This window comes from Carica papaya, chromosome 4, assembly GCF_054855325.1.
Source record: "Carica papaya isolate Zhongbai chromosome 4, ASM5485532v1, whole genome shotgun sequence".
NCBI classification, from domain to species: domain Eukaryota; kingdom Viridiplantae; phylum Streptophyta; class Magnoliopsida; order Brassicales; family Caricaceae; genus Carica; species Carica papaya.
The window spans coordinates 26545372-26568518 of record NC_142312.1 but is presented as its reverse complement, the minus strand read 5'-3'; the positions used below and the strand labels follow the sequence as shown (position 1 = coordinate 26568518).

Below are 23147 nucleotides of genomic sequence, written 5' to 3'. Positions count from 1 at the left end.
GACTACTCTCTACATGGTCATAAGATGGTTCCACTTCGAGCGACATCAATAATTAAAGAGAAGGAATAAGAGGCAGCAAGGAGTAGGAGATACTAACTTATTCACATTATACCACCAAAAAACAAAACTTATTCACAACATTCACACCATGGTTTCACAAATTCCATAGTTACTATATGGTTTTAGAATATTCCGTTTAGCACTGAACTATACGGAACAACTTGTCTCATCTAATCATAGTATTCAATGACAAGACTTCCAAGAGAAGAAAACAATTAACAGGCGGTAAACCGGAAGCTTTTGAAAATAAAATTCTGTTTCAACATTCTTCTACTTTGCATTTGAAATCCACATGGAATACAATACATTGCTTGAAATGTTTGTAAAGACAAGAGTTCCAACCAAGTTATCACGCGCCACTTGCATATAAACGGGTCCATTCCTTTGCTGCAGGATTCAGTGAGCGTGTATACATGGCGCCAATTAAAATGGACAGCAGAATTAAACTTGTTAGTTGTGACTTCTAATATAAAGCAGCCAGGTAATAACGTTTAAGAAACTTACGCAAAAGCTAATTACAAACTTTACCTGTTTCAACAGCCTCTGCCTCATTCGTCTTCCAGTGCTTAGCAATGTTCTCAGACAGTGGATCATCTGGGTTTGGAGCACTTAAAAGCGCTTGAATACTTGAATCACAAAAAAGACAAAAAAGGTCAACCAGGAAAAGATCAAGTACGAGTAATATTTCTTATTTTCTGAAATAAAAAATATAAGTATTTCACTAGTTACAGGCATCAAGGGATGTCAACCCATATACAAAAGATATTTACAGTCTATACAGATTTCATTAAGGTAACCAAAGTCCTCAATAGAGATTAACAAGTTGCCAGTTACCAGACAACCCAAGAACGAGTAATATTACACTGAAAGTTGTTTGTGCCATACTAGACATTCCTTCAGCAAATGAGTTTTTATGGCCACATCGCTTAAAATCAACTTTTTGCTTTCCCACATATATAAAAATGTGACTCTCGTGAAATTTTTCTAAAACCACATAAACACAGTCCTTTCCTCTTCAGTCAACAATTACCATCTTAGAGAAAATAAATTAAGACATAAATTACACTCTACTACCATAAAATTACATCTAATGATACCTCAAAAGCACAGTCCGTATCTGGAGTGCTGGGCTCCACTTGTCTTTCAGAATATCCAGGCATATCCTTCCAAGCTGCATGAAGAAACTCATATTATAGAAGGCAAGAACCATGAGTTACAAGTGAAGATTAAATATAGAATACTTAAGGATCATAGCAAACCTTATCAATGTTAGGATGATATATCTTGGTCAAAAATCGAACCTGTTACAACTAAAATAATTAGAAAATAAAGTACTACGTACACACTGAGGAAACAGTCAATCAAATTATGGGAGAAAACTTAAATGCAAACCTAAAACCAGAATAAAACACACCGGTGGAAAAAAACATAACTAGGAAAGAGATGAAGAATCAGCCAAAGAATCACTTCAAATGCTGTTCTAAGTGAACTACCAACTCTGCTCAATACCTGCCCCAGGCCTAAGTAGATTTTCCTTTACATAACACCTAAAAACCCAATGCCTTAAAAATGCCAGACTCACGAGAACATGACAACTCCATAACAAGCTCAAGCCATTTTTGCCCTTTCCACTTAGACATCTTGAGTTTGATAATGTTTTAGGATATATAAAACAGATCCATCTATATTCTACAATGCTAGATCACGGCTTGGAATCACCCAAATCAGATACATTTAGAAACAAATTTTTAATGACAAAGCAAACGCATCAACCCATGCAAAAATTTGAAAATAAACAACGGTTATTGGAAATGTCAATTCCGGAGATCATTTTCTAGGATGAAATACGAATCATTTACCTAGGCAACATTTAAAAAGGTCCAAAGATTCATTTTCAATTCAATTTGCCTAGGAAAAATGTATTTTATTTTAAGTGCTTCTAAAAGATCTTTTAAAAAATTCAACATCATAAGTCAAGTTTAGAAGGATGTCCCAATCTAAAAGACAACCTAACCAAATTCATAATCAATGCACATAACAGATCAGTTTTTTGTTACCACATCATGCCTCGTATGGTACTATGTCTTGCAATATACGAGAATAAACATGCTCATGTTAGGATCAAACCTAGATATCACACCTATGATCTTTTTTAAAAAAATAAAAAGTGTGAACTTTATATTGATATAGGCACAAAGAGGATGCTGTCTATGTACAATACTTACAAATCAATTAAGGTTCGCTAAATCCTCCCTAGAATACTTAGGATGACCCTTTAAAACAAAACCGAAGATCTGGAACTATCTATTCTTAAGAATATCAAAACCATCAACATCTTCAACCTCATAAAAAACCCTTCTATTCATTTCCTTTCACACCATCCAAAGAATAGTAAGTTAAATAACCTCCACTTGTTTCTTGGTACCAACAATGCCCTTCCAAGCCTACAACTCTTCCCTCATTGATCCTGCCATCACCCAATTAATATCAAGCAACCCATAAACTATGCAAGAAATGATTGCAAGTCTCTTTCGCCCTCTTACACAGATAGCAAGCATTGACCAGTACCTTACCCCTTTTTCTCATGCTTAAACAGCTTCTTGTAGAATGATTTCACTGTGAAGACCAACTTGATACCAAGCTCAACTGAGGAATGTCAAGAACACCGTCCAGCATAACAGGGGAGAGGATGTGCAATAATTCATCATATTCACTGATCTCCCAATCATTCAAGTTTCTTGACACTACCACTTGCCATACTTTTCCCCACATGCCTAGGATCTCCTAAGCACCATGCTTAAGGTGAGGATTTGATTACATCACAAATCATCCAGAAGTCCTGCTGAGAAAATTCTTTCGATATAGCTCTCAGTTGTCGTGAAAGAAATTAGAGTATCTATTCCCTATTTAAACTAACCTAAACATGAATAGAAACCCTAATAGGAAACATAAAAGAAGCGATCACAACAAACTGTACATTAGCAAAAACATAAGTACACAAAATCTGCCAACCCCCAAGCTACAGTTTACTGTTAAAAAGTGTTAGCACAAAAATTAGGGCTGCAGTCAAGAAGGCATAGCTCATGTCATCTGATGCAGATTTGTCTTTGGGTGAGATGTGCCAGACGGGCTGATTCAGGTTAAAAGCCAACTGAAAAACATACTTGAGAATGTTGAAAATTTCAATTACATGAATACATCCAACAAAAAACAAGACTATGAACAACACAATTTATTTTACTTCAAAAAAAATGAACACCCCAATTTAAACACAATTAACGGAATTCCAAAACCTAAAAGAATTGACACTACAAGGCTTTCTCTTGGAGATAGAGGGTTTTCTGGGCGATTTTCCTGGCAAAAAGGCTTTGAGGCAAGGTGATCCTATGTATCCATACTTTTAATAGCTATGGAATTGCTTTCTTTCTTCACTTCTAAACAAGGCTGCCAAACAGGCCAAACATGGGATATAACATAACTTGACAACATAACCTATAAACATCGGTAGGATATGTCATGCAATTTGAATAGGTGTGGGGAAGTCAAATTGGATAGAGTAAACTACTTATGGCTAAGACTTTTTTTTAATTGCTTATTTGGTGTACATTTAGTAAAAAGGTAAGTAGGACAGCATAAAAAAGAAAATAACTATTCTACTAAAATAAACTACCTATGGCAAAGACACTTGTTTTATTACTTGTTTGGTTATACAATTAGTAAAAATGTGAGTAGGACAGTATAAAAAAGAAAATAAATATCACTCTATGCTCATGTATAATTAATATAATACCTATAAAATATAATAAGATAACAAATCAATAATATAATATATACTAAATTTATTAGGAGAGTAGAAAAGAAAAAATAACTGTAATAACATTTATTATATACTTGTGTATTGATGTGATACATTATAATACTAATAAAATATAGTAATATGATATGTTGAAAATATTTTCCAGTTAAAATATTAAATTTATTACATTATATTAAGGAAAATACATTTAATATCTATACTAATAAAATGAGTAGAAGTTCAATCTCATCTCCACCCCAGAGATTACATGACAATAATCCTACACTATTGTTAAGAACCCATCAGATATTTATGAAACCAAATGACTAACACAAGAAGGAAAAATCATTTGGCTGTCAAAATAAGGATCCAATTATTGACAATGAAATTGAAAATGCAAGGATGACTGTGGCAACTAAGAATTCTAGGGGAGGCCTAGAATCAGTGGTCATGAGGCAGTATCAATGGGGGTTAGGGGAAGGCTTAGAACTAGTGGTATTGGCTGCTTAGGAGCTGGGCGTGAGGTCATCTGGTGACTCATATAGCAAAAAAACAGGCTGAAGTTTGAGACATGGGTTAGATATGTGGCTGCTAATGACAGAGGTCCAAATCAGGGGTAGCTCCTCATAGCTTTTAGTGGGGCCAATTGACACAGTTAATTTTTCCTTTAAAAAGGGGTTTTTCCAAAATAAGGTTTTTCTTCTGTAACTCAAGATATTTTATTAAGGTACCAATACCTCACAATTTTCGGAAATATTTTGTCACCAATTGGCTATCATTTTGTTACCACTTTGGCTATTGATTGTCAGCCAGGGGCTTTGTGTCAAAAGCCAATAGTAACAAATGATAACCAAAACAATAAAAATATAAGCAAATAATGACAAAATAAAGCCAAATATGCTAGTACTGCTGCTTCCAAACAGGAGAAAGTACTTCAAAATACCCAATATATATATATATATATAATATGTGATTATTTAATAAACAATAGTTTCTATAATACAGGTTTGGTAATTTTATTATACTGATCATAATAAAATGTATTTTGACCCCAGCAACCATGATAAAAATGATGTTGACACCACAATAATTTTAATCATTCTAACTCATTTATCGTTATAAATTAATTATTGACCCTACGTCTAAAGAAGTTTTGCTCCACATCAGGTTTCAATATATTATTTGAAGCTCGGGGATGATGTCAACCCACTTTGTCTTCTCTTCTGGACATTAAATGGATAGGTAAGTGATGTAGACATGGGTCCAAAAGGCATCAAAGAGAAGCTTGAAGAAGATATTACAATGTCAGCTGGTCTAATTACAAGATTTCAAACCAAGAAGATAAAACATACATTTCAACACTTTGTACAAAGATAGATACAACAAGAACTTAGCACATGTAAACTATTTGAAGAATCAAATAAGCCAAAGATCATTAATTTCGTCCAATTGTGTGGGCAGAATTTAGAATGAATGTTTAGGATCATTTTGGTAATTTCCTAAATAATTAAATTATATTCATGTTTCCTTAGTTCATTTTTCTCTAGGTTATTTAATATTATGTTCCCCTAAATCATTTAATACTATATTCTTCTAAGTCATTTAATACCATGTTTTCCTAGGTCATATAATACCATGTTTCTCTAAATCATTAAATTACGTCATGTTTCCTTAAATCATCTAATTATGATCATTTGACAAAATCCAGATGTTTTAGCCTATAATATCTTTTTTTCAATGTAATATAACACACTTCAATTATTTGAATGAATTTCATTGTCTTTGGTAGAACTTTAACAATTGAAAATTCTTATTTTTCTTGTTGCATCAAGAATTGAGTCAACTTATCAAGTTATCTTGTTGTGTTTATTCATTCTTTCTTCTTTCGTCTCAATCACTCAATTTCTCAATTACAGATTAGTTGCGAGTTTGGTAGAGAGGACTTGTTTAGGCTTCTAAGTTATTTATGCTAAATGTATATGTGGGGTTCTTTATGTAATTTTTGATCCTCAGATTCCGCATCAGTAAGACTCTATTACGCTACCCAAATAAATCAATCAACCAACCAAACATCCTCATAATGTATAATGTAAGCAAAAGGGCCCATAATCAAGGCAGGTCTGCCATCGTCTCCATGAAAAAGTATTCTCTAGATTAATTGGTGATTTGTGTTCATTCTCTAATAGAATATGCAATTATTTAGTGAAAGATAGTTTTTTTATTACAGGTTTGGTAATTTTATTATACTGGACATAATAAAATGTATTTTGACCCCAACAACCATAATAAAAATGATGTTGACCCCATAATACTTTTAATAATTCTAACTCATTTATCGTTATTCTTAATTTGCACTTTATTGACCCCACATCTATAGTAATCTAGCTCCACATCAGGTTTAAACAGATTATTCGAAGCTCGGGGGTCATGTGAATCCACTTTATTCTCTCTTCCAAACATTAAATGGATACGGTAAGACTCTCTTACCTATCCAAATCAATCAACCAAACATCTTCAAATTGTAAGCAAAATAGGCCCATAACCAAGGCAAATCTTGCCTCGTCTTGACAGAAAGGTATTCTCTACAATTAGTAAATGACCTGTGCTCATTTCTGATAGAAACTTTGGACAAACAGCCAGACAAAAACAATTTTAGAAGTTACAAGTCCTTACCAAATTAAATAACAATTAATGTGGGTTTCATATATAGATAAGGATCACAGACCAGTGATGCACACAAAACATAATTTTGGATATCCTAGGAATGCTTCATAGATCTTTCCTTAATTTACACAAATAAAGTATTAGAATAACCCAGCATTACTATTGACCACATCCCAAGAAAGCTGCTCTGTCACTTGTACTCTGGATAAACTTCAGATTAAGGTTTAACTGACCCATTAAAATACAAGTGTCCCTAGAGACTCCACCCCTTGCTTCTATATGCTTAAAGGCCAAAGTAACTGAAACTCAAGCAAACAAAAATATATATCCAAGTACTAATGAGCACATCCACCAAATATTTTAGAGCAAATATTTCATGTTAAAAGCAAAACCAAATAAATCAAAATAACTTCCCAAAGCCAAAATAGTCAAATTACCAACAGAATGTTCTTAAGTTCAAGTACCTTGGGAGCAGCCATAGGATATTCCTCAGGCAAGAAGAGTTCCAATTTGAAAACCCCACCTAAATAAAAGAAACATGCAAAAACAAATATATGCATCAGAAAACGAAACATAGCTAGCCAATTAATTATAGAATAATTTTGAAAAAGCAAGAGAGAAAGGAAAAAGGCACATTTCACTCTAAAAATCCTAAAATATAACGGCCAAGTAACAAGAGGACACAGAACAGTGCCTAACAACAGTAAGAATAATCGAACTTGCATGCCTCAGAAACTACCATAAAAGAAAGCAATTGGACAATATCATCCCTCTTATCAAAGTTCCTACAGACCATTCTTCGCCGAAGCAGTTTCTAAAAGTTAAGCGGTCTGGATTTCATAATATAATACACTCCACACGGGCCTAAAGAAAATAGATTACTTGGCTCAGAGGTGCATTTCAGCATCTTCCTGCATCCTATTAGTCCTTAAGATATATTAGGTGATGCTACCAAAACCATAAAAATGATTGACATTAGTCCATGTCCTTTAAAAATGAATTAATAGAAAATTAAGAAGCCCCGCGACACTTTTTATTTATTTTTCCTTAACACTATAAAATGTAGGCCAATTAAATTAAAACTGTAGTGTGATAAAACATGGATTACTAATGAGATTATCTTCGAAGAAGTTGAGCAGACAAATGACCAGCAGGAGAATTTTCTTAGAGCAATAAGATTCAAAACTCGTATAGAAAAAAATCAATAAGGTGGAGTATGCAAATATATGAAATCTAACTACCGAATCAAGATGAGATAATCTGTTTTCTGATTTGTCAATATTACCAATCAACAACAAGATTTATACCTCTGTGACTAAGTCCGCGTCTTCCACACCACAGAAGGAGAAAAAAGAATTGACAGCATGAAGAAACATCTACTTAAATTTTAATTACCCCTCACGAATCCTACATATTTGCCTTTTCATCTTTGGTTCCCATTTTTGCACCAGATATATCAAACATTTACTTTCAAGCCGTAAGCTCATTGAGTTAAAAATATACATATATACATACCAGAACAAAACCAGCCGGTTCATTTTTTTTAAAGGAGGAAAATGGAATAAAATGACAAGAAAACGTGCTTTAGGAACAATGTTCTCAAAACATGTTGCATATTATATGCCTATATACTCTTTTTCAGAAACAGAAGTACAAATCATTTTACAGCTAAAAATAGCGATCCCGTGAATGATACAAACAAAATGAACCATAAATTTCAAACTTAAAATAGATGAAGCAAGGTAAAATCCATCCATAGATACGCTACCTTCATATGGTGATTGTGTAGGACCAAGTATCATGACATTAAAATATCGCATGTTGTCCTCTGATGGAGAAGCACTTATTCCCGGTGCTGTATTAGCGGATCAAATAATTTATCAAACCCCTTCTTTCTCAAAAGAGATTTTAACGTTGAGAAAACCCCAAAAGAATTGCAAATCCAAGTAAATTGTGACATGTAAAAATCGTACTTTTTTAATGAAATAACTTAACGAAAACAAACAAAGCCCACTAAAACCCCAGACAAAGAGAAAGAATAATACCCGGCTCACTGAGGAGACGTTGAGTTTCCTGTTGGATCACAATAAAGACAGAGTTAACAAGAAAATCGCGGCATAAAAATGAAAAAGTGGAACACGAAATGACCCAAGAAATGATACTATTAGTCCCTGACAACGATCCTCGCGCTGATAACTTAACGAAATTCAGTGATAAACAAAGAGAGAGGCGGGGAATCAAATAAGTACGTTTTTGTTGTATCGATAATCGTCCGATTCTCTTCGGAACCAAACAGGACCAGCGATCAAAGGAAAATTGTGCAGGGGATCGAGAATAAGAATGACGATAGAGAGAACAAACCTTGATGATTCTTCGAGGGAGATTACTGTTTGCCATTGTTGAGTGAGATTGATTGCAGACAACGGGAAGTTAGGGTTTTTAAGAGAGAGAGAGAGAGAGAGAGGGAGAGGGGGGGAGAGGGAGAGGCTTTTATCCCGGTGAAGAGAATAAAACTACTCCCAATCTGTTGGCTTTTATTACTTGTGTTTTAAAATGCCCAAACGCAACCATTTTCAAAAAGTATTTAATTAAATATAATTTTTAGAAATGCAGAAACTGTCTAATTTTCCAACTCACAAGCAGTTTAGATATGGTTAGTTATTTAATAGTAATAATAATTTTATTCTTATAACTCTCATAATCATAATAAATTGGGTTATTTTAAATTAATATTGTTTTCTTATTTAATCATTAAACCGTATTCTAATAAATTGTTTTAAAATCCAAACTTGTATGGATTTATTTCTTTTTCCCTCAAAATCATAATCACATCAATTCATATAAATGATTAAAATATTTATAATACGATGAATGGATGGACCGAGTGAGATTAAGAAATTCGGGGGCCTCTTCTAAATGAATAGATTTAGCATCTCGATGTAGTATTTTTTTTTTAATTGCGGCTTGATTATACGATTTGAGAATAGATGAAAAACATGTATAATTTAAAATTATTTTTGAAAGAAAACCTATTTCAAAAATAGAAAAATATATATATATAATTAAAAATTATCTTTATATATCATTTCATTATCGAACATATCTTACTTGTTAGCTTTTAATCTCGATTCATAAATCAAAGTTATACGTTCTGCAATAGTTTCATCACTTGAATTAAAAATTCTTATTGTTAAAACCCTTCAATTATTTAATAAATATTGTTACTTTTGTACTCAAATTGAACATGTTATATTTATGAAATTCTGTATGTCACTTTAAATATTATTATATTTTACTAATTTTTCTTACATTAGTTTTTTGAGAATATAAAAATGTTATCAGTTAACTATATAAAATTATATCAACAACAATAACAAAACAACTATATGATAGTTTTGATCACTAAAATTAATAAGTAAGGCGAAGAGCTAACCGTAATCAACCACCACAATTAATAGTACATATAAAGCTAAAAGGTAATCCTCTACGCACAAGATGAATTCGAAACAAATTTTTCTAAAATTAGAATCCAATTTGTTGTTGTAAAAAGTAGACTCGAACCTACTCTAAATAAAAGATGAGTTAAATTTTTTGAATGTTTTATTTAATTTATAAGTTATTCAAATCAAATTCAACCCATAATAATATATGCTAATTATATTTATCTAATTTATTGATATAATATATATATATATTTATTAATACTTTAGGTATATTATTCTAAAAAATATCTTAGGTTTATTACATTTGTGTTGTCGGGTAATTCATCCAATCCATAATAACGATAATAATTTATCATTGATAATAATAAGAATAATAGAGACAACATGGTTTTGAAAGTCAAGATAGGAGGCAGCTCGGGCTCGCGTTGCTCTAACGCCAACTCCGAGAATGGTATTTTGGGATGGTAGATGTGGCCCACAATGCCACCATCCTATTTTCTTCATATATATATACATACATACATGTATTATATAATACATATACGTATGCTATTTGAAACCTGGAATTAGGTTTCCCCAGTTAATTTTAGTCATGATAGTAAATATATCATATCAAAACCAGGATATGGCTTCATTCATTATTAGTTTAAAAAAAAAAAAAAACTTGAACTGGTGCAAGTACTCCAAATATGTTTTAATATTCCAAGAATTCCCCTTACATTAGTACAAAAAAATGGGCATCACAATACATAATTAATCATAAATGCCAATACATGTCTGAAGATATTGAAGGTTAAAGAGAACCCAAATGGAATATAATTATATATGTATGTATAGAAGATGATGGAGCTTAAAAGAGAACGTCAACAGGAACAATGTCCATTTCTTTGAGAGCTTTAACACAGTCGGGTGAGACATTCTTAGTCATGAACCCAAGAGGATTTGCATAGCGAACCGGCTCCACCACACCCACATTGTTGGTCAACACAGGCCTGTCGCCAGGAACTCCTGTCATGATCTCACTGCACTCTGTGTTTCCACTAATCACCGCCTTGATTTCGCATATTTCGTCTTGGTGATCGCCTTCCACCGCCAGTAGGTACTTCCCGTCCTTGTCCGTTGCTGCCTCTATCGAGTAGCTCACCGTGTCATTTACCGGGTTTCTGCATTCTAGTCGAACCTTTGACCCTGCATGTCACGGCATGTACTTTTTTTATTTGTTATAATTCAATTTTTATTTGTATCCATATAAAATTAAGATTTAACAGATATTATAGGAGAACATATATGGATCTAACGTGGGTTATGATGAGATTATGATTGGTCAATTACCAGCGATGTTTTGGCTGAGTTTGGTCTCGAACATGACACGACAAGGATCGCAGTAAATCCTACCTTCCACGAAGAGATAATCTTTAGGGGTGGCAAAAGCAATGGCGAATAGGGAAGAGAGGGCAAAAGCACCGGCAATGACGATGGCGGGGACCGGCATACGCTTTGCCATTTCTTTTTCTTGTTAACTTAAAATTTCCTCTTGGGCTCAAGAAATTCCTTTACATGTTCTGTCTCTTCTTATAAGAGATATGCTTTTTACTAGAACCATTCAATTTTTACTATTAACAACGATGAAGACTCGTTCTTTAAATTTTATTTTGATTTGTATTGCATTGTTAATATAACTAAATTAATTACTTCTACTAAAAATAGAATCAATTAAATAGTTAAAGCAATAACTGATAAAAAAAATTTAGTAAATCGATTTTATTAAATACTAAAAAAATCAAATCAATGTTTATAAGATATAAATTTAAATTTACGTGGAACATACTATTTTTGTAATCAAATTGAATCTCATTTAAATATGAAACAATCAAAATCTCTTTTCTCCAAAGTCTTCGAAGCAATTAAACTTCACATATGCAAAAAAGTTCACGATCAAAACTTACCAAGCAATCAAGTACACAGCGTTCTTCATGATTAAAGCAACCAACTTACATGAAAAATCAAGTGTTCAAACCCCTTAACAAGGACAAAGTTGGTCACACTTCAAATGTACTTTAAAAAGAAAAAAAAAAAAAAAAAACAAACAAGTCTCTGAACATAACATTTTTTTATCATTAACCCATCATGATTCAATCTTTTTAAAATTAAGTGAGTCCATCATTTAATAAACGAATATATTTAATTCAATTATATTTTATTTTTAAGCAAAAATATACAATATTTAATATCATTGTTAAATAATAATAAAATAAAAAACCCTTATAATTTTATTCATTATCGACAACAGTTAAATAAATAAAAAGATGTATATGATCATACCTACCAAATTGTCTCTTACGAACAATGGGATAAAATAGTAGTATGAAATAGAAAAGCTTTTCGAATAAAATGTGTTTCTCATTTTTGTTAAACAAGATGGTTCGTTGCTCATTGCTGTCCTAAACGACATGGTCTCTTCGATAAAACGAATTTTCTTTGAAGCTTCACTTTGTGTAATGAACGAGATACCAAGATGAATATGGGAAGTGGAGTACTGGATCCTGCTCGTGTATTCAATACATATAAATTGGATAACTTCATTGTATTTCTTCAAGGAATTGAAGCACATGAAGGAGCACAGGTTTCTGCAGATCCATTTATTTTCTGAAAGTCTTGTCCTTTGCCCTATACTCACCAAATCTCTCTCCTCCGCCACTGTTCTCTCACCCATGGCTTCTTCTCTCAACACAGCAAAACCTCCTAAACCCTTTATTTCCTCTCTTCACAAACACATTTCTCCACATTCCAAGACCCTAACGCCTCCCCAGCAATCAAATATCAACGAGCCAAAGCTCATTATCACCGGACCCTCCTCTCTTTCTGGTCATGTCACCATCAGCGGCTCCAAGAACTCCTCACTTTCTATACTCGCCGCGACCCTTTGCTGTTCAGGCATGTCCAAGCTTCAAAATGTGCCTAATATATCAGATACCAAGGCCATGCTAGCCATCTTGAGCTCACTGGGGGTAAAGCTCGAAGTAAATAAAAATGAAGTCTTGGTGAATGCCGATGAGATTTCGTCGGTTGAGCCGGATTTAGACGAAGTTAGTAAAATCCGAGGTGGGTTTTTCGTTCTTGGACCATTGATAGCTCGGTTTGGGAAAGCCATTGTGCCGTTGCCCGGAGGCTGTGATATTGGGCTGCGTCCTGTTGATTTGTACATACGAGGGTTGGAAGCTCTTGGCGCTGTTGTCGAAGTGAGGAAAGCATATTTTTAATTTTGATCTAGTTAGAGATTGTGCACATAATTCTTTCATTTGATTCATTGAAATATCTCGTTTAAAAGTTGATTTTGAGCGTTTTTCTTGCTTGTGATTCGTTTGGATATGGGGAAAGTGGAGAGTTGATAAAGCTACAAACTTCCTTTTGCTAAACGTTAAAAAAACTATCTTTGTGCCACTAAAACGTTCTTGTCTGAGAAAATCAGATTTGATTCAATAAAATATCTCGTTTATAAGTTGATTTTGATTGTTTTTCTTGACTTCTGATTCTTTTTTGGATATGGGGAAAATGTAGAGTTGATAGAGCTACAAACTTTTTTTCCGCTAAACGTGGAAAAAACTAGATTTTTGCTACTAAAACGTTTTCGTCTGAGAAAATCAGATTTGTCGTATCTGGGTCTCTCTTGGGTTCTATAAGAAAGGACATGATTTTCTTCTCTGATGATTGGTCAATTGCTTTGTTGTCTACTGGTTGCTCTAAACTGTGAATATAATATCATGAATCCACAATCAAACAAACAGAATGGGAATCTTTCCAGGTTAAATATTATTTGTGAATAGGCAACTTCCCTTGATTAATAAAACTCAAGTTAATGCGGATGGGATGTCTTTATGTGTAGAAGTTCAATTTGCTGAGATGTTACTAAGGTTGATCTTGTACATCATTACAGGGATGGGAAAGTCCTTGCTCGTACTGCGAACGGCAGAGGATTGGTTGGTGGACGATTCCGACTTGATTACCCGAGTGTTGGGGCAACCGAAACACTTATGATGGCGGCATCTATGGCTGATGGTATAACTGTGCTTTCAAATATTGCCAAAGTATGACTTGTGAAATCACATTGGATTTTCTAGTTTCTGATTTTTTGAGGGTAGACGCTTAAAATTGCTTTGTCTGATAAATGGATTCGGTTTTGCCACTTGTCTTCATCACAGGAACCAGAGGTGATTGACCTTGCTTGGTTTCTGAATAGTAGTGGGGCATGCATCGAAGGAGCAGGAAGTAACAAGCTAATTATTAAAGGAAAGTGCTGTTTACATGGTTCTGAGTTTGTTATAACACCTGATCGTATCGAAGCAGGAACCTTTCTGCTTGCTGCAGCAATTACTCGCTCGTGCCTCTCCATTTCACCTGTCATCCCATCCCATGTGTCATGTTTAATCGACAAACTCTCAACTGCTGGCTGCAAAATCAGAAAGTACGAAGATTGCACAATGGAGGTATCTAATGAATTCTTAGAAGTTTTCTCTCATTCGTTTCCTTTGCTATTTAAAGTGTGAGTTTAACCATTAATTGGCATTCCAGGTCTCAGCTGTCCCTGCAAACATTGGTTTCAATTTGCTGGCATTCGATGTTAAGACGTGCCCATTTCCTGGATTTCCAACAGATCTCCAACCTCAAGCCATGGCATTACTCAGCACTTGTAGGGGTTTAAGTGTAGTGGAAGAATCTGTGTTTGACAATCGAATGGGCCATGGTTCGTGGTGAATCAATCAAATAAACTTGCACTGGAAATCGATAATCATTTTCCCGTTTTGATATATCTATTAGCTGTCAACATCTTGAGTATATCAAATTAGTACTTCCTTTTTCTAATCTTTTTCCGTGATCTATAATTATGTCTTATACTTGTCTTCTCATTGGAACAGTAAGAGAACTAAAGAAACTTGGAGCAAGAATTCAGGTGCATGGAAGAACTGCACTGATTCATGGAAGTGATAAAGGAAGGTAGATTATATTTGCAACAAGGTGTTTTTCATATTTTTCTTTAACTTAGAATTATATTCATCATCTCTAAGTTCTTTTGCCAGTGCATTATATGGTTCTCGCCTTCTTGCAAGAGATTTGAGAGGCGGGATAGCATTAGTATTAGCCGGATTAGCTGCAGAAGGAACTACAGAGGTCAATGGCGTTGCTCATATTGACCGAGGTTACGAGAATTTAGAAGAGAAGCTTCAGTTTCTTGGAGCTGATATTAAAAGGGCAACTCCAGTTTCTTGAATTTGATTATGTTTCTCGTTAACATGGAGCCATATAGGAGCATATTACGGTACCTTTCCTCTGCCCTTCCTGATTACCTCCAACAAGTGGACATATAACCGGATATTATTGTAGCACCCAAAACTTGTAATGATGTGATATGAATATGGACCCTGTCCTTTGAGGGAATTCATGTAAATTTTCTTTGTGAACGTTGTTACTCAGCTAGCTCCTTTTGGTTACATTACCTTGATAGATGTCAGCGAGTATAGAGAGAAATGGTGCATTTACTTGCTATCTGGCGCATCTGTATGGAGGAAGAGAATGTTAGTTCTCTTCTTTTATGACCTCCTGAGCCAACAACTATATACACTAGTTTTTATATGCTTTTCAGTGTCAACTTGAAATGAAGATACACTCTGTTCCTTTTACTTGTGGTGATGATTAATCACGTTATAGTTTATGCATCATCCATTCTCCAGAAAGCATGATACCACCTTATCAGAAGTCTTATGATTTTGGACCTGAGAGAAAGAAAATAGATTTCTTGAGGTAAATATGATTTTTGGATGATATCATTTATGGAGAAAATGTCTATTCATAGGTTATAAATTGAAGGGAAGTAGGGACCGATTGGAAGTTGCAATGGCCGAATGGTTGGCAGGAAAGGCTCATTTTCTATTAGTTTCAGTCGGTTCTTCCTTGTTACAGCAACAAATATTAACCCTGATTGGTTATAGAGGGGAAAGGCTCTTTCGTCCCCCGCTTGCAAATTTCTTTTTGATGGGACAGTAACTATCTTCAATATCGGCAGAAATACACAGATCAAATAGAAGATATCACGTATTGTCAAATTTGGCATATAATCCCATAATGACATTAGCTGCTGGTTAAGGGAATGGACTAAATCAGAAATTTTTTCAAAACTACAAAGATTAACTTATCAAAATTAATAGTACAAAGATCAAATTATTATTTTAACCATTTATGAACTCATCTCTCTAAAATTAAGGAATAGAAGTATAAACTCAGACTAGAGTTAAAAGACAAATAATGTGATCAGTAATATCTTACATTAGTAATCCTCAAATGAAGTCCACTATTATTGATGAGAACAAAAATTCAAGTTTCATGGTATCTATAATGGAATGTGTATCAAAATATGCTATTAGTTTCGTCATCATCAATAAAATTTCGCAATCAAACACGTGCTTTATCAAGGCAGAGTACACCCATTATTACTTTTTCTCAAAACTAGAATTAGATCTCATTGTGTACTCAGCTACAAGCTGTGCAAAAGATGAAGACTTGTCTTCCAATAATCTGGATGGAGAATTATATTCCTCAGTAAGACCTGCATGAAGATCAAAATTGTCAAGGAATGCTGAATAATAGCGACAAACTCCAAATGAGAACTAAGAAAGAATATGGCTTCCTAACCATTACTTAGAAGCAGAACCATGTCACTGTCAAGTACAGAAGTTATTCTGTGGGCAATGGTTATGAGGGTACATTCAGAAAAGTATCGATGAAGGGTATGCTGAATTAGATTATCAGTTGCAGTATCGACGGATGCAGTGGCTTCATCAAGTATCAACACCTTACTTTTCTTAAGTAGTACCCTTCCAAGACAGACCAGTTGCCTCTGACCCATACTCCAATTCTCTCCATTCTCAGTTACTGCAAAATCATCCGATAACATGCATAAAAAAATTAACTTTGTAAGGTTTAACATTTTTGGTTAGCCTAGCATGTCTAGATAGAAAAAAACAAACCTAGTGAATCTAGCTTCCTTTCCTTCTTCCTAACTTCATCTCCAAGCTGGCACTTATCTAGAGCCTAAAACAACCGAACATTTGTTAGCAAGTGATAATGATACTCATTTGCTAGCCAAAAAGGAATGTAGAATCTTGAAGAATAATAGAAAACCAAACTACCTTCCAAATCTGCACATCTGTGTACTCTTCAAGAGGGTCCAGATTGCTTCGAACAGTGCCTTCAAACATGGTTGGATCTTGAGGAATAATGCTCAGCCTTGATCGTAGATCATGCAATCCAATAGTTGAGATATTTATGCCATCTATCGTAATAAAACCAGCTGAAGGTTCAACAATTCGGAAGAGTGTTTGAATGAGAGTCGATTTACCACTTCCTGTCCTTCCTACAATTCCAGTTTTCATCCCTCCTTGAAAAGTGCAAGTTAAACCTCGTAACACAAGTGGCATATGTGGGGCATAACGAACCTAAATGGTATCCAAAATAATGATTAGACAAAGGAAACAAAATTTAGCAACATTACCTAATAAAAAAGGAAGAAAATTTACCTGGAGATTATAGATACCAACTTCTCCTTGTTCAGGCCAGGAATGGCCAGGTTGATTTTCTTCTATCAGAAGAGGTGGCTCACTAGGAATGTTCATGTATTGCAGTACTCTTTCAACTGATATAATTTTATTCTCGAGATTACAAAGATTCCATATCAGCGATGCTTGATAGATATTTAAATTGAGTCCATAAGTCACAGCTAAGCCTGCAAAGCCTTTAAAAGGAGGAAAAAGAAACACATGGTTTCACAAGTCTCATTTTCTCGGTGATTTGTTGTCAACGAAAGGGAGTAAGATAAGAAAAAACAGCAGCCCAATCACTCACTTGGATCAATAACTCCATCTGGAATAGAGATCAAGAAAATCAAGGAGAACAAAAATGTGATAGAAGATAGCATGTTCAGGCGGAGGCATAGCCATTCCATTGCACCTGCACTATGGAACAATGGCCGAGAATAGGCATCAACGAGCTTCATATTGGTGTTGCAGAATCTTGTCTCTTGATCAAAGCTCCTGATAGTTGTTGATCCTGAAATCGTTTCAGTAAAATGCTGTATCACAGGAGCTTTAGATACTCCAACCAATCGCGAAAGCTCTCGTGCTGAAGATATGTAATATTGCTGCATGGTTGTAAGCTTGTAAAATTAGCAGTTAAGTATGATATGCTTAGAAATTAAAACTCTCAAAGAGAGTGAATCCTCAATTTAAGCTGTCTAAGGAGGCCATGAAGATTACCTGGTACCAGATGCTAGTAGCAATGACAGGGATAAAAACAAGGAAAACCTGCCATGCAACCTGAGACATCACTGCGATGATGCCTAGGAGCTGGATTGTAGCGAGGGCAAACCCCCCAACTTGATACGGAATGGTCATATCTAAAGCACTTTGGTCCGTTGAAGCCTATAATAATAGAAAAAAAATTGGGACAAGTACATGAAAGAAAAACAGACTATTAAGTTATCATACACTGCAAAACAAGGTAGAGGTAAATGATCAATATAAACATATGGGACAATTGAAGAAAAGACCTATGTTAAATGATCAATATATAATTCACTTACCCTGCTCAGGATTCGTCCACTTGGGGTGGCATCAAAGAAAGACATGGGGGCTCGGAAGATGCACAAGTGCATTTTATTAAAGAGTAGAGTTGCAGCTTTGTACCCAGCTGTTACAAGAAGAGTGGTTCTTGCAAGGCTGCAAAAAGAACTTCCAACTGCCAAACCTATATACACAATTATAAGCGTAGAGTTCTTAACTGCGGGTTTCATATCTGCAGAAACCGGAGTTGCCCAGGCCATCCAATAGTTGCTTCCTATTTGAAGAGCCAAAAAGAGAATCTGTGCCAACAATATAAAGGGCACAAGAGCTCCTCCATATGCTGTTGTGATATATTTCCAATGAACGGAAAGCCCAACTCTACCTTTCTCTCTCTCTTCTTCTTGAATGAGCTGTCCTTTTGGCCCAGCTGAATCAGCTGTTTGGCTACTCTGAGTTTCATTATCTTCATTCTGCATATTTCCATTAGCAATACTCACACCGCCATCGTCTTTACTGCTATTTGCATTTTGGGAGACGGATCCTTCCTCGACGGAGTCAAAGGCAGACATTGCTTTCTTATGTGCAGATACTAGTTCAATAAAATCAGTTCCTGAACCAAGAAGATCTTGATACATCCCAGCCTGGGTAATCCTTCCATCTTTCATAACCTAACAAGAAGGTTCAAATCAAAATTCCACTAGATTGATACTTTGACATTGAAATAAATAAAGGAGAAAGTTTGATATGAACTACTTACCAAGATTAGATCAGCAGCAGGTAAGAACTCAACTTGATGAGTAACATAAACCACTGTTCTTGAACTCAAAAGACCCAGTAGAACTTCCTACACCAAAGTAAATAAACAAATATGATATAGGAGAAAACTACTCATTTGACAAGCAATAGGAATACAATGTGAAGCAGGAAGAAAAGTAAAAACAGCACTACCCCTGATAATATTTTACCTTAAATAGATGGGATCCAGTATGTGCATCAACAGCACTGAAAGGATCATCAAACAGATAGATATCAGCGTCTTGGTAGAGAGAACGAGCAATCTGTATTCTTTGCTTCTGACCACCGCTTAAATTTATTCCTCTTTCCCCTATGATTGTCTGGTCACCAAACGGGAGAACCTCCAGGTCCTTCTTTAGGGAACATGCATCAAGAACCTTATTATAAAGTCCCCTCTCCAACTCCTTGCCAAACAAAATATTCTCTTGAATCGTGCCACTTTGAATCCAAGGAGACTGAGCAACATAAGCTTTTGTTCCGCATACCCTAAGAGTACCTGAAATTTTTGGTACTTCTCCCAAGATAGACGATAACAAGCTTGACTTACCTGATCCAACAGTGCCACAAACAGCTACTCTCATGCCATGAAACACTTTGAAATTTATATCTTCCAGAGTTGGATTAGGGGACAACACATCCCAGGAGAATTTTCCATCAACCATTTCTACTGCTGTCTCTGAAAGACCTCTAGGAAGTTTCTCTACAACATCAGCCTGTAAGTCATCAAGACGAAGGAACGATGCAATTCTATCAAGAGAAACCTTGGTCTGAACCATCATTGAAATTGTGTCAGGAAGATTATAGATAGGCTGTTGAAGAATTCTGAATGTTGCAAGTGCAGATAAAATCTTTCCTGACTCAAGTGGGATTCCCAAAAGGATACAAGCACCAAATGTGGATACAGATACAAAAATTGGTGCACCCCAGAAAACAAAATTTGTAAGAGCCAAAGAGTACAGAAATTTTTTTAGCCATCCAGTCTCAACATTCCTCAGCTCTACAATCTTAGACAAGAACTTCATTTCCCATCCCTGAAGCTTGAGAATCCTCATGTTCCTTAAAATTTCGGATGTCACCTTCATCCTTTTATCTTTTGATTCCATCAAATTATCCTGAAACTTCTCTTGAAATCTTCCCAATGGCAAATTCAACAACATAACAATTATGGTTGAAATTAAAGCCGCAATTGATGCTAGCCCAAGATTTTTATACAAGATCGCCAAGGCCAAAGCAACTTGCAAGACCACTATCCATGAATCATGCACGTACCAACTGAAGTCACCAACCCTCTCTGCATCAACTGTCATGAAATTAATGATCTCCCCACTAGAGTGACCTTGCTTTGACTGGCACGAGAGGGCCAAACCCTTGTTGTAGACCATTGCAACAAGTACAGCACGCATGGTAATTCCAACCTTCTGCAACCTAAAGAGCCAATGTCTTTGGCATAGAGACTCCACAAGCTTTGCAACAAAGAATGTTATGACCAAGACATACCCTTCATTTTTGTATCGCCTACGCCCATTGAGGTACTGAACAAAAGTGTCAATAAGATAGGGGCCAACATATGAAGCCACTGTATATACAAACGCTAAGAAAGCTGTCAAAAGAATTTCTTTCCAAACCGAAAAGAATAGTGCCTTGACCAGACTAAATATCGTAAATCTGCTCCCTTCACCCCTATCTGATCCAAGATTATCCCTAAAAACTGGAAATGCAGCAACCACACAATTACGGCAATCAAGTTGAGGAACATCCTCGAGGTCTAAAGTTTTCTTATTCCCCAAGGCAATCAAGGGAGTCATCCAAGAGAAAGAAAGATTACTAAAAATGCTGGCATTCGAGTAAGGGGTTACAGTAGCATCTCCTCTAGGTTTGTTTGACTCTAGACTAGTACCTCCACTACATGTACTACCATTCAAAAGGGGCTCCTCCAGAAGGGTATCCTCACCCTCAAGTTTCCTCAAAAAGCCCACATAACAGAGAAACAAACCGGTGAAAACAGAGACGATATCAGATACTAGATATTGAATAGATAAGGATATATGCTTTATGTAAAGAATAACGTCTATAACAAGGCAATAGCATGAAATGAAGAAATAAAAAGCCCACCATGTTCTCACCCAAAGTGGGAACTTTCGCTCATTAGAACTGAAGAACTGGATGTGCAAGTAAGCAGAAAATGCACCCCACGCGACTGTTCTAAGGAAAAAATCCAAAAGGGTCACTATCTGATTATTCGACCAGTTATTTCCATACCAGTAAAAGTAACTCCATAAGAACAACACTAGGTTAAACATAGAGATAACTGAGCAGCCAAAAAGGATCTGTTTTTGAATCTTCCTAATCCTGAAACCCTCTTTTGAATCCTCGCCATCACCCACTCTCAGTTTCTTGCTCACCCATGAAGCAAATCCAACTACCAGCAGAATAACCAAGTGTAGGAAACCAGAAGACCCGCGTAGAAAAGTGGGTTGAAGAAGAAAAAGTTCACCTGAAAACATGGGTGAACCCAGATGAAAGAAGAAGGCTTTTAATGTGCCATGCACTGTCGTCGAATTTAGCAGCTCCATGTTTTGGATTGTTTAGGTTGTTCCTTGAAATGGTTGTTCGAAGAATTTCATCGCATTGTTAAAAATATAGATTGCATGTTGAAGAATCTTATTGTGGAGTCAAGCAAGGAGAGTGTCAAAGTCAACGTCGATGGCGTAGAATAACGTGGCGAGCAAGATTCAGGAGACAGAAAAGCAAAATGAAAATTGAGAACAACATATATTTTTCAAAATACCGTATCTGTACATTTATAGATATAAATATATAATTATTGTAAAAATCGAAAATTGAATATGTGAATCTCTCATTTATTAAAAAATATTTTACATTTAATATAGTAATACATGATAATTAAATTTGTCACGTATTACATATAAAATACAATTTTTAAAAAATTAATCATATAGTACATACTTAAATATAAATTTTATTAATATTTAAAAAATTTAAATCAATAATGATTGCATATATTAAAAATTATTTATATTTAAAAATTATATAATAGATATTTTGTAGTCAAATAAAAATAAAAATTTATTTTTCTATTTAAAAAATTTAAAAATATTATTATATATATCATCACATTGATCTCATGTTTGTATTTAAAAATTTGAGTAGATAATAATGTCAACAAAATTTTATCTTTGTATAATATATAAAATTATGATTGATATTAACACTATCTTTATTTTCTTTTTCAAAAGTACAAGAAACATATCATGAAACGTTTTTAAATATTACATATATATATATAGATTATCTATTTAAATTTTTTAAATATAAAAATATTTTTTAGATATCTCAAAATAAAATTAATATGACAAAATATATAATAATTATTTATCTATTTAATATAATAATATATAATAATTATATAGCTAAATATAAAAATAAACTATAAATAGTTTATTTAAATATTTTTTAAAAATACTAAAATTTTATATAAAAAAATATATAAATAGTTTAAAGGTTATTAAAATCTTCATAGCTGATTTTAAATTTTAAGAATCTGCACTATATATAAACTCTTCATCATATATTTTTTCTTTAAATTTTATTTGTCTTATAAATTTGTTATCAAACATTAAAAAAAGTATGAGAATTATTTTATATTTTTATTAAAAAAAATTATTTATCGCATAAAGTAATATTTTTATATTATTTTTTTAATTATAAAAATTATATTATGTGGATTGTATAAGGAAGAACCTAATTTCATTAACTAAG

The 23147-nt window shown here is 34.3% G+C and overlaps 4 protein-coding genes across 5 annotated transcripts; 1 reads left to right on the top strand and 3 right to left on the bottom strand.

The window, feature by feature from the left end:
* Nucleotides 1-152: 152 nt before the first annotated feature.
* LOC110810891 (ubiquitin-conjugating enzyme E2 36) lies at nucleotides 153-9043 on the bottom strand. Its single transcript, XM_022037202.2, has 8 exons — nucleotides 8882-9043; nucleotides 8566-8593; nucleotides 8289-8375; nucleotides 6985-7043; nucleotides 1320-1361; nucleotides 1158-1231; nucleotides 589-686; nucleotides 153-447 (listed from the first exon to the last, which is right to left on the bottom strand). The coding sequence occupies exons 1-8, from the start codon at nucleotides 8915-8917 to the stop codon at nucleotides 410-412; spliced, it is 462 nt and encodes a 153-aa protein (XP_021892894.1). The 5' UTR covers nucleotides 8918-9043; the 3' UTR covers nucleotides 153-409.
* A 1599-nt stretch (nucleotides 9044-10642) lies between these two features.
* Nucleotides 10643-11518, bottom strand: LOC110810916 (anther-specific protein LAT52-like). Its single transcript, XM_022037233.2, has 2 exons — nucleotides 11296-11518; nucleotides 10643-11151 (listed from the first exon to the last, which is right to left on the bottom strand). Exons 1-2 carry the CDS (start codon nucleotides 11465-11467, stop codon nucleotides 10814-10816), a joined length of 510 nt encoding a protein of 169 aa, XP_021892925.1. The 5' UTR covers nucleotides 11468-11518; the 3' UTR covers nucleotides 10643-10813.
* Nucleotides 11519-12356: 838 nt separating this feature from the next.
* On the top strand, nucleotides 12357-15638 carry LOC110810882 (uncharacterized). The gene is made up of 6 exons (XM_088218527.1): nucleotides 12357-13208; nucleotides 13899-14048; nucleotides 14163-14447; nucleotides 14533-14704; nucleotides 14877-14955; nucleotides 15039-15638. The coding sequence occupies exons 1-6, from the start codon at nucleotides 12573-12575 to the stop codon at nucleotides 15226-15228; spliced, it is 1512 nt and encodes a 503-aa protein (XP_088074653.1). The 5' UTR covers nucleotides 12357-12572; the 3' UTR covers nucleotides 15229-15638.
* A 608-nt stretch (nucleotides 15639-16246) lies between these two features.
* On the bottom strand, nucleotides 16247-22125 carry LOC110810886 (ABC transporter C family member 3-like). Of its 2 annotated transcripts, XM_022037196.2 has the most exons (10): nucleotides 19538-22121; nucleotides 19330-19416; nucleotides 18593-19240; nucleotides 18267-18431; nucleotides 17857-18151; nucleotides 17532-17746; nucleotides 17145-17450; nucleotides 16983-17046; nucleotides 16648-16887; nucleotides 16247-16561 (listed from the first exon to the last, which is right to left on the bottom strand). In XM_022037196.2, the coding sequence occupies exons 1-10, from the start codon at nucleotides 21938-21940 to the stop codon at nucleotides 16446-16448; spliced, it is 4539 nt and encodes a 1512-aa protein (XP_021892888.2). In that variant the 5' UTR covers nucleotides 21941-22121; the 3' UTR covers nucleotides 16247-16445. The 2 variants fall into 2 exon arrangements, with proteins under 2 accessions (XP_021892888.2, XP_088074647.1); XM_088218521.1 differs by lacking the exons at nucleotides 16247-16561; nucleotides 16648-16887; nucleotides 16983-17046; nucleotides 17145-17450; nucleotides 17532-17746 and having other exon boundaries at nucleotides 17849-18151; nucleotides 19538-22125.
* Between the last annotated feature and the right edge of the window lie 1022 nt (nucleotides 22126-23147).

What these genes read in the sequence shown, in the direction of transcription:
- LOC110810886 (XM_022037196.2), bottom strand. Translation starts at nt 21,940, where the DNA reads ATGGAGCTGCTAAATTCGACGACAGTGCATGGCACATTAAAAGCCTTC. An exon ending in CTACTAGCATCTGGTACCAG is followed by an intron (nt 18,152 to 18,266) that starts GTAATCTTCATG and finishes ACAACCATGCAG; the next exon opens with CAATATTACATATCTTCAGC. An exon ending in AGATGGAGTTATTGATCCAA is followed by an intron (nt 17,747 to 17,856) that starts GTGAGTGATTGG and finishes CTCCTTTTAAAG; the next exon opens with GCTTTGCAGGCTTAGCTGTG.
- LOC110810891 (XM_022037202.2), bottom strand. Translation starts at nt 8,917, where the DNA reads ATGGCAAACAGTAATCTCCCTCGAAGAATCATCAAG. An exon ending in TCCCTCGAAGAATCATCAAG is followed by an intron (nt 8,594 to 8,881) that starts GTTTGTTCTCTC and finishes GTGATCCAACAG; the next exon opens with GAAACTCAACGTCTCCTCAG. An exon ending in ACGTCTCCTCAGTGAGCCGG is followed by an intron (nt 8,376 to 8,565) that starts GTATTATTCTTT and finishes CCGCTAATACAG; the next exon opens with CACCGGGAATAAGTGCTTCT.
- LOC110810882 (XM_088218527.1), top strand. Translation starts at nt 12,573, where the DNA reads ATGAAGGAGCACAGGTTTCTGCAGATCCATTTATTTTCTGAAAGTCTT. An exon ending in TGCTTTCAAATATTGCCAAA is followed by an intron (nt 14,049 to 14,162) that starts GTATGACTTGTG and finishes TCTTCATCACAG; the next exon opens with GAACCAGAGGTGATTGACCT. An exon ending in ACGAAGATTGCACAATGGAG is followed by an intron (nt 14,448 to 14,532) that starts GTATCTAATGAA and finishes TTGGCATTCCAG; the next exon opens with GTCTCAGCTGTCCCTGCAAA.
- LOC110810916 (XM_022037233.2), bottom strand. Translation starts at nt 11,467, where the DNA reads ATGGCAAAGCGTATGCCGGTCCCCGCCATCGTCATTGCCGGTGCTTTT. An exon ending in ACTCAGCCAAAACATCGCTG is followed by an intron (nt 11,152 to 11,295) that starts GTAATTGACCAA and finishes CGTGACATGCAG; the next exon opens with GGTCAAAGGTTCGACTAGAA.